Raw genomic sequence first — 10563 nt, forward strand, 5'->3', positions numbered from 1 at the left:
ATACATTATAATAATAATTAAATTAATTATATAAAGTTAACCCTCTCTATTTTATAATAATAATTAAATTGATTATATAAAGTGAACCATCTCTATTTTAAATTAATATTATATTTATACATAATAATAATTAAATTAATTTTTCAATAAAGTAAACCGTAAATTCAAAATATTTAAATTTAAATTTGAAAGTTTCCATAGATGTTCCTGCCACTGCCTGCTACGGATATCCAGTGATCACTACGTAAACTCTATTTGTCTCTCCTTCCTCTCCATAAATCCTGCGTCACGCCAAGCTAACGCGAGTGGGTGCTTGGGACCTTTATTGCATCAGAGGCTCCACACTTAGAGCTTGTCTTAGAGGTTGGAGTTTCATTAGTGTAAATTTGGTCCAGTTCAATTTCTTGAATAGTTACTAATAACCAACCAGCTACTGCTTGGATAATTATCACTGCCATGGTCGTTTTAATGGTCGGATTTTCTTTCCAGGCTCTAATTTGAACCTGCTATCTTTATATCCTTTCAGCCAACTCGAAACCCATAATCTCTTGTATCATAATTTTGGAAATAGCGTTCTAATTCTCAAATTTGTGTCTGCTAGTTGCCCAATTTGCACGAGGAAGTTGTGCATTGTTGGTCTTAGAGGAATCAAACATGGATGGAGTGGAGGAAACGTGGGAGCCTGGGAAGAGGACGAGCAGAAATATGAGTAGGAGTATGAGCAGTGGCAGCAGATCGAGTTGGGGACTTGAAGATCTGTTCGCTAGATCCAGCACTCGGTCACAGAGACAGAGGACAGATGATGACGAAGAAGCTCTCAGATGGGCAGCTCTTGAGAAGCTGCCCACTTATGATAGGCTGAGGACCAGTATTATGCAAACTTTTGTACCGGACACTCAGACAAATACCAACAATAATAAAAATGATAAGATGGTTCACACTGAAGTGGATGTTCGGAAGCTCGGATTGTTGGAGAAACAGGCCTTCATTGAACGTATCTTTAAGGTGGCAGAAGAAGATAATGAGAGGTTCTTGAGGAAGATCAGGAATCGTATTGACAGGTGAGTTTGTGTTTGTCAGTTCTGACACCCACCAAAAAAAAATGTTCTGAATTTCCTATTGTAATTCCTGTTAGTTTGACAACGAATTAGTAACTTTAGGTAAATGTAAATAGAGAGTTGTATACTGAATAATTAGTTATGTAACGATAGTTGATGATATAAAACTATCGAAATGTCCATGAAATAAAAACGTGGAGATTCATTTTTAATTCCAATTTCAGTTTCTTATTCAGTTTCGTGTCTTGGCTGTTGAGTTTCTAGTTTTCTTCATTAGTTCACTTTTACATCCTACAATTCCCAAGGTAGCAATAGCTCATATGGTGATTTGATATGAGACCTTTAATTGAGGCTCACATAAATACTGTTTTGACATTTTTTGCAGAGTTGGTATCCAGCTTCCAACGGTAGAAGTCCGATTCGAACACTTGACCGTTGATGCAGAGTGTTACGTGGGTAACAGAGCTCTTCCTACACTATGGAATAGTGTTATAAACTCGGTGGAATCCTTGATAGGCATGACTGGACTGTCACTCAGCAAAAAGGCAAATCTTACAATTCTGAAAAACGTTAGCGGAATCCTCAAACCATCCCGGTAATAGTCTCGTCGTGTGGAACATTTCGTTTATAATCAAATTCCAAATTGTAATGCAATTAGTGTTTGCATATATTAAATCTCCCTGGACCCTGAAAGGTCTTGACTCTTCTGGCCTTAGATGCAAGGGTTGGTACTGAAAGGTCTTACTTGGAACAAGTATAAATGCTTACACCATATTTTTGCACTGATTATGCAGAATGGCTTTGTTATTGGGTCCCCCTGGGTCTGGAAAGACATCATTGCTACTAGCTTTGGCCGGAAAATTGGACCCTGGTTTAATGGTTAAATCCTTTTCCTATCCTCACTCAGCAATTAGCATTGTGCAGATATGCTATATAATGTTTAATCAATAGAACAAGGTACTGACTTAACCATTTTTGGATGATCAGGTGAGGGGAGAGATTACTTACAACGGGCATAGACTCAATGAGTTTGTTCCTCCGAAAACATCTGCTTACATAAGCCAGCAAGACTTGCACGTTGGAGAAATGACAATTAGAGAAACAATTGATTTCTCTGCTAGATGTCAGGGTGTTGGTGACAGATACGGTAGGCGATCTAAGGGAATTTCGATCCATTATAGTGATTTATGTTTCAACTTGTTAATTAGTGCTCTGTATCACAATCTCAAGGTGTCTTTTATATTGAATGGCTTGTCTGTTGGCAACTTTTTTATGTAGCGCTGCTTGCGGAACTTGCCAGGAGAGAGAAGCAAGCCGGGATTTTTCCAGAGGCAGAAATTGATCTATTCATGAAAGTAAGCATTGTGCCACTTTACATCCTCCAAGGAAAGCTTATTCTAATGAGTTACTATGCACTGTTTTTGTTACGGTCAATTTGGTTCTTAAATTGTATGGTTGCTTGTGTTTTGCAGGCAACAGCAATGGAAGGTGTGGAGAGTAACCTTCAAACTGACTACATCCTCAAGGTACTGATAAATGCATTCCGAACCCAATCTAGCTATAATTTAAAGCTTTAGGTAGATGAATAGGTAACAGAGGAGATGGAGGGATTCATCGCTTTAATATCTGTGTGCCTGAACAGATTCTGGGCTTAGATATTTGTGGAGATACAATAGTTGGTGATGACATGCAAAGAGGAATCTCTGGTGGACAAAAGAAGCGTGTCACAACTGGTATGCCTGCTAATTATATTGAAAATTCTTTTGATCAAACCAGAGATGTGTATCTATATATATATATATATCCACAAAACTCACTACAGTTTTAAGATAATACATAAAATGTTCATTTTGTAGGGGAGATGAGTGTTGGACCTACCAAGACTCTCTTCATGGACGAGATCTCGACAGGACTTGACAGCTCGACCACGTATCAGATAGTTAAATGCCTGCAGCAGTTTACCCATCTCATGGATGCAACAATTCTCATGGCTCTATTGCAGCCAGCGCCAGAAACATTTGATCTCTTTGATGACATAATACTCTTATCAGAGGGGCAGATTGTCTACCATGGACCTAGGGAGAATGTGCTGGAATTTTTTGAAAGTTGTGGTTTCAAATGTCCTGAAAGAAAAGGCACCGCAGACTTCCTACAAGAGGTATTCAGGTTATAAAATTTCAAAATATTTGTTTCTTTCATCAAATCGGTGCTTTCTAATTCTAATCGTACACTAGACTTACATTTCCTCGCAAAAATCCCATGGTTACAGGTTACATCTAAGAAGGATCAAGAGCAATACTGGGCAGACAAAAGGCGGCCTTATCGCTATGTCCCTGTCAAGGAATTTGTATTCAGATTCAAGCAGTTTAATGCAGGTTTGGATTTGCAAAACGAGTTATCAGTCCCTTATGCCAAGAACAGAAGTCACAGAGCAGCGTTGGTGTTCAATAGGAATCCTGTCCCAAAAATAGAGATCTTCAAGGCCTGTTTTGCAAAAGAATGGCTTCTTGTCAAGCGGAATTCCTTTGTTTATATCTTTAAAACTGTACAGGTGAGATGCTTCAGACTATAATTTTGTCTGATTTGAGATAACTGATGCGTTATTTCAAAATGTTAATCTCAGATAAGAATCTTCAGCACAAGGTTAAAGGATATCTTACTGGAACCATTTGTCTTTGCAGATTATGATTGTTGCCTTCATTGGAGCCACTGTATTCTTGAGGACTGAAATGCACCATAAAACCTCAAGTGATGCAAATCTGTACCTTGGAGCGCTCTTTTTCAGCCTCATGACCAACATGTTCAATGGATTTGCAGAATTGTCCTTGACAATTTTCAGGCTCCCTGTGTTCTTCAAGCAGCGGGATCTTCTCTTCTACCCTGCATGGGCTTTCACTATTCCTACTTTTATACTGAGAATTCCGATGTCATTGTTGGAAGCCGGTATTTGGGTGGTGATGACTTACTATACCACCGGGTTTACCCCAGAAGCTAGCAGGTACCATCAATGAATCATTTGTTTATCAGGAATGTCTACATTCTCAGTAATGGAAGCATAATTCTCAGTAATACTCATTGCATTCTTTCCTTCTAGCTGACACCAGTCGTTTTTCCTTGCAGGTTTTTTGGACAATTTCTTCTCATCTTCTTAGTTCATCAGATGGCTTCATCCCTGTTCCGCCTTATAGCAGGAGTTTGCAGAACAATGGTCATAGCTAATACTGGAGGATCCTTATCTCTTCTTATCATCTTCATGCTTGGAGGATTCATTCTTCCTAGAGGTTAGTATTTTTTTTTTGCCTTTCTAACTCATGGACATAAAATCTTTCTAAGAGCCTAATGAAGAACTGATACAAGACCAGAAGGTTAAACAAGTTACTTTGTCACTCTAATCATATAATAGGATTTTAGTCTTCTCGCAATGAAGCATCAGTTTACAATCAAATTAACAACTTTATGGATTTCAAATGCAGATAGCATCCCAAAATGGTGGATATGGGGCTACTGGTGCTCCCCTTTGATGTATGCAGAGAATGCGATCTCTGTGAATGAGATGCTTGCGCCTAGATGGAAGATTGTAAGATTTCAACTCTTTTAATCCACTAAGGACTCTGAAATTCTACAGAACCAATGGATTTTTAACTATGAAGAGGTTTTATACAACCATACATCACATTGACTAGTTTCATGGAACCATGCTGGCCTTCAGAATGCAGGCAACACCACGAATCTAGGCCTTACTGCGCTGAAGCGTCGTAACATCTTTACACAAGGATATTGGTATTGGATAGGAGCCGGTGCTTTGTCGGGATTTTCATTACTCTTCAATGTGCTGTTCAATATGGCTTTTGCATATCTAAATCGTGAGTTGCTTAACTGCACACATACCTGTGATTCTCTTTCTGTTTATCTCTATTTTATGAAATCTTTTCCGATATGAAATGACATGGAGTTTGTTTATGTGTAGCTCTCGGGAAACCTCAAGCTGTCATTTCTGAAGAAGCTTATGAAGAAATGCAATCCCAACAGAATGGTACAGAAGAAGGGCTCATTACAAGACCATCAAGGTCAAGAAGAGGATCTTTCTCACGTTCTCTGTCTTCTGCAGATGCCAACAATACTTGTAAGAAAACTCTTAACCATCTCCTTCTCAGATTTTGTTGAACATATTGAATTGTAAAGGGATTAAAGAGTAGATGAATTCCGTGATTTTCAGTTTTATAACAATTTTTTCAATGGTTATGCAGTCGAAATGCAGATCAGACAAATGAGCATCCGATCAGCTAATATAGCGGGCAAAAATGAATCGGCTTTAGAGGATGCAACAGGAGTTGCTCCAAAGCGAGGAATGATTCTTCCATTTCAACCACTAGCCATGTCTTTTGAAAATGTCAAATACTTCGTTGACATGGCCCCTGTATGGAACTTGAGCCACAAGACTAATGTTGGCAATTTTTGTGGATTCTCTTACTTGAAGGGTTTGGCTGACTAATCCTGGATTTGTCTGCAGGAAATGAGGGAACAAGGAGTGACTGAAGATAGACTTCAATTGCTGCGAGATGTTACAGGTGCATTCAGACCGGGTGTTCTTACGGCATTGATGGGGGTCAGTGGTGCAGGGAAGACAACTCTCATGGATGTCTTAGCTGGAAGGAAGACTGGAGGGTATATTGAGGGTGATATCCGGATATCTGGATTTCCCAAAAAGCAGGAAACCTTTGCTCGGATTTCCGGTTACTGTGAGCAGAATGACATACATTCTCCACAGGTCACTGTCCGGGAATCGCTGTTATATTCGGCATTTCTCCGTCTTCCGAAGGATGTTGACAAAGAAACCAAAGTTGTAAGTCCACAAAACTAATTCATTTCTCTTATTCGACACGGTGCAAAATCGTCATGTGGCTGACTTGCAAAAGAATCCAATTTGCAGGCCTTTGTTGATGAGGTCATGGAACTTGTGGAATTAGACAATTTAAGGGATGCACTGGTAGGCCTGCCTAGTGTGACTGGATTGTCAACAGAACAAAGGAAAAGGCTAACAATAGCTGTTGAGCTTGTTGCAAATCCTTCTATAATTTTCATGGATGAACCCACTTCTGGTTTGGATGCCAGAGCAGCTGCAATTGTTATGCGAACTGTTCGTAATACAGTGGATACTGTAAGGACAGTTGTATGTACCATTCATCAGCCCAGCATTGACATCTTTGAAGCTTTTGATGAGGTAAAGCAACGTCTGGCTTCTATGATAACATATATTCTTTATTTCAGAGTGGTGTTGATTTCTGACTTACTATAATGATTTCAGCTACTGTTGATGAAAAGAGGAGGGCAAGTCATTTACTTCGGGCCGTTGGGCCGGAATTCTCACAAGATTGTTGAATACTTTGAGGTAACCACTTGCCAAGAGTCCTGTAGTCATTAGAAAAAGGATGCTTTGAACAGAGAACTGCTAATTTATTGCCTGAATGTGAGTTAATTTTCTTACTTTCACCATGACAAACGGCAGGGTATTCCAGAAGTACCAAAGATCAAAGAAAAATACAACCCAGCTACATGGATGTTGGAAGTTAGCTCTATTGCTGCCGAACATCGTCTGGGGATAGACTTTGCAGAACATTACAAAAACTCTTCCCTCCATAAGTAAGCATTAAAGTTGTCAATGTCTTGGCACAGTGCACTTGAATCCTTCTGCTTAGAATAGCTAGCACTAAAAGTCTACAAGATAGAAAGGTATCCACTTCACATTCTAACATTTCATCCCTTTTCTTGGACATGAAGGCTTAATAGAGCATTGGTTAAAGAGCTCAACACTCCATCTCCGGGAGCAAAAGATCTATACTTTGCTACTCAGTACTCACAATCATTCTTCGGACAGTTCACGTCCTGTCTGTGGAAGCAGTGGTGGACTTACTGGCGAAGTCCCGATTATAATGCTTCTAGATACTTCTTCACACTTACCTGTGCTTTGCTCTTTGGAACGATCTTTTGGAAAGTCGGCACAAAGCGGTATGTACTTGAGATTTAACTTTGTAAGACTTATTACTCCCAAAACATTTTGTTTGGATAGACAAATCAGCAAAACGTTTGATGCTCTCATTTTGTATGACATAGACTTTTTCTCAGATACTAACGAGTAGATTACTGCATATCAGGGACAGCAGCAATGATGTCTTGATCGTTGCCGGGGCTTTATATGGCGCTGTTCTTTTCTTAGGAGTCATCAACTGTCAAAGTGTGCAGCCTGTGGTTGCAGTAGAGAGAACTGTGTTCTACAGAGAAAGGGCTGCAGGAATGTACTCTGCATTGCCCTATGCTCTCGCTCAGGTTAGTCCTATATCATTGTTTCCTTTTATTCTGGACATTCAAACACTCCATGTGCCAAAAATTGGCCGAACACAGTATGGGCCCTGTAGCATTGCCCGTCCAAATGTAAGCTTTAGGGTTCAAATCCTAGGGTCAATATGCCCGCATCATCTCACTAGCTCGTATTAGTATTGCCTGGTGCTAAGGGTACCCTTGGGCTTTCTGGATGGGCATTTTCCTGGTTTGGGAAGGTCTTGAAAGGTCCTACCTGAGTTCCACTATGTTAACACCATCAAGCTGGAATCTGGCACCTATAAAATTCTCCTTCTATTTATATGAGTTTTTGTCACTTATTCTATTATTATAATTGGATAGGATTTCTATTTAGATATTTAATATTTGATGTTTGTTTTAACAGGTGGTGATTGAGGTTCCTTACATCTTCATCCAGACAGTTATGTACAATCTTATCGTTTACAGTATGGTTCAGTTCGAGTGGACAGCTAACAAGTTTGGCTGGTTCTTTTTCCTCAACTACTTGACATTTCTCTACTTCACCTATTATGGAATGATGACAGTCTCCATTACTCCGAACGACCAAGTGGCCTCAATAGTAGCTGCAGCGTTCTATGCTCTTTTCAATCTCTTTTCAGGATTCTTAATTCCTAAACCGGTATGCGGGCTTCTTTCTCTTATTTAATATATCCACACGTTAACTTGGTTATGACAAATTCCTTGAGATAATGAGTTTTTCCTAAAGGGTTTTTGAACGGATATGCAGAGAATCCCCAAATGGTGGATTTGGTACTACTGGATATGCCCAGTTGCCTGGAGTGCCTATGGCCTCATTGCCTCACAGTATGGCGACGTTACAACCCTGATAGACGTAGTGGGCGAGGGACCAAAACCACTGAATAAATTCGTGGAGGATTACTTCGGATACAAGCATGATTTCTTGGGTGTAGTCGGAGGAGTCCTGGTGGGGTTTTCTGTTTTCTTTGCATTCATCTTTGCGTTCTGCATCAAGGTACTCAACTTCCAAAAAAGGTGAAATGCAGAGGAATGGCGAAACACAGAATTCTGTGATTGGGGTATTTTTAGTTTCGATATCTTGGTTCTCAGAGGATCTCCCTGAAACCTTCTCTGATGACAACCTCCTGTGCTGTAATTATAGGTGTACAGAATATGTATTAATATGATAGGCGGGAGATTTACAATTGTAACCGCTTCATTTACATATTTGTACTAAACAATATGATTTATATGCAAAGGTAAGATGTATCGTTCAAACCTTTTTTACTATTATTGTAGGGTGATGTGCTTCGGATTTTGTAAAATTAATGTTAAATAACATTACAAACTTATACTAAAAATTGGAAATATGTATTCAACTTTAAAATAAAAGAAATAAAAAATGGTTTTAAAATGATTTTATATTTATATTTTTAAATTATAATTATAAATAAACAATTTGTTTATTTAATGGCAGCATAATAATAATTAAAAATATTTAAGGGGAACATAAATAGAGAAAATTTAAGATATTTTATAATTTATTGTCAATTACATCTTTGTTTAAAGAAACATGTTTAATAAAAAATTTATTTGGTCATCTTCAAATATGGAATAGCATTTTACATGTTTAATGAAAACTTCGTCTCGTCATTCCTTCAAATATGGAATGGTAATATTCATATACTACTAGAGCCCTTTGCTCTTTAGTGGTGCTTTCATGTTTGGTACCCAAATAACATAATTCTATCCATTCAAAATGAGTGAATCAATCTTAGAAGCCATCTTCAAAATTTTAATATATTTGAATTGTTCAAATAGGTCTCAATCAAAAAATCATTATTTAGGGTCAATCACTATAAGATCTAACTTAACATGAATTGAAGACAATTGGGCTAGGTCAAAACCAACAGCCTGAATACCATGTTGTGGGTGAATTTGAATCCAAAACATATAAAGAATCTAAAAGAAATAAATAGAAGAGTAATCACGCTCCAAGATGACGAGTGTTGTCTAAAGGTGTCATTACAATACTTAAGCACACTGCATTATGATCAGAACATCACAATACATGACAATGAGGTAATACTTTATCATATGATCAATACATATTTCACCTATAAGGTCTTATTCCATAAATGAGTGTCGCTAGATCCAACCATTTTCGTGAAATATGCTCTATTTTGTTGGCTAGTTGATTATTCCAACTGACTAATCTTTCTTCGGTTAGTCATTTTCTTGAGTCGAATTAATCATTTAGTCTATCCCAACCACTCAGTCAATCATATGGTTGACTACTTCACTAGTCAACCACTTCACGGTAGTTGATCTGTTAACTTACAATCTCTTGTTAGTTGATCATATATTCGTCAATCCTTCAATTGGCTATCTCCAAAAGCTTTAGAGGTGTGATGAACCAATAGGAACTTAGGTTCCAACAATTTGATCCTATTTTGAACATTATTAGGGGTATATGTGACCATTTTTCTATCACTACTAGACATTCCCTACTATTTTGGATCATTTTCTATTTTTCACATTTTTCTATTTCTAGTGAGTCTATTTTTTGTAGAGGGTGAAGGATGACATGTAGCAATGACTGTGAAATCACTTAGCAATGACATAGTGATTTCCTCACCATTATTGTGGATTACCCTATCCCTAAGGCCCCTAATCACTAAAGCACATTCCCTCTCTTATTTTGGGAGACTACCTTTTTCATAACCTTATCCACTTACCTACAAACCTTATGCTTTGACTTTTAGTTCTTTCTTTGGAGGTTCCTTGTTATTTCTAAGTTAGGAGTTGTGTGGGAGTCTACACTTCAATTCTAACTTATTTTTTACTCCATTTATATTTATTCAACCCTATTTTACACTCTCACTCTATTTTAGAGTATGCCACTTTGATTTTAGGTTACTAGCTAATAAAGGAAAGTGCTTTTCCATTTTCTAGTGTGCATGCACTATGGAACCCCTACCTAGTGTGCATTGATTCCCTCTCAATGAAGATTATTTAAGTGTATTCATGTCAAGTAATAATATATACAATAGTTTATGAGTAATTCAAATTAGTCTAAACATGAGAACAAACTTAATGTGCTATTTTAACAAGTTATTTGATAAATAGTTCTTACTTTTTCTTGTCAATATCTGGTATATCACCTTTGTCTACTTTCTCACTAATAATT

General features: G+C 37.9%; 1 protein-coding gene across 1 annotated transcript; it reads left to right on the top strand.

Annotated features, from left to right (window-relative positions):
* Window positions 1-654: 654 nt before the first annotated feature.
* On the top strand, window positions 655-8636 carry LOC149261831 (ABC transporter G family member 35-like). The gene is made up of 23 exons (XM_089382370.1): window positions 655-1061; window positions 1444-1653; window positions 1853-1937; window positions 2046-2205; window positions 2337-2413; window positions 2531-2584; window positions 2701-2791; window positions 2915-3216; window positions 3328-3609; window positions 3740-4056; window positions 4179-4339; window positions 4532-4635; window positions 4768-4921; window positions 5026-5181; window positions 5306-5475; window positions 5569-5901; window positions 5989-6279; window positions 6364-6447; window positions 6565-6698; window positions 6837-7064; window positions 7211-7382; window positions 7780-8034; window positions 8143-8636. The coding sequence occupies exons 1-23, from the start codon at window positions 655-657 to the stop codon at window positions 8410-8412; spliced, it is 4497 nt and encodes a 1498-aa protein (XP_089238496.1). The 3' UTR covers window positions 8413-8636.
* Window positions 8637-10563: the final 1927 nt, after the last annotated feature.

Source organism: Pinus tabuliformis, chromosome 6, assembly GCF_031772625.1.
Source record: "Pinus tabuliformis cultivar Carrire ecotype Pingquan chromosome 6, CPIR1, whole genome shotgun sequence".
NCBI classification, from domain to species: Eukaryota; Viridiplantae; Streptophyta; class Pinopsida; order Pinales; family Pinaceae; genus Pinus; species Pinus tabuliformis.

Bases quoted from the DNA above. Each gene is read 5' to 3' on its own strand.
- LOC149261831 (XM_089382370.1), top strand. From the start codon at position 655: ATGGATGGAGTGGAGGAAACGTGGGAGCCTGGGAAGAGGACGAGCAGA. The intron at 4,340-4,531 runs GTTAGTATTTTT...TTTCAAATGCAG, and splicing joins AGGATTCATTCTTCCTAGAG to ATAGCATCCCAAAATGGTGG. The intron at 6,448-6,564 runs GTAACCACTTGC...GACAAACGGCAG, and splicing joins AGATTGTTGAATACTTTGAG to GGTATTCCAGAAGTACCAAA.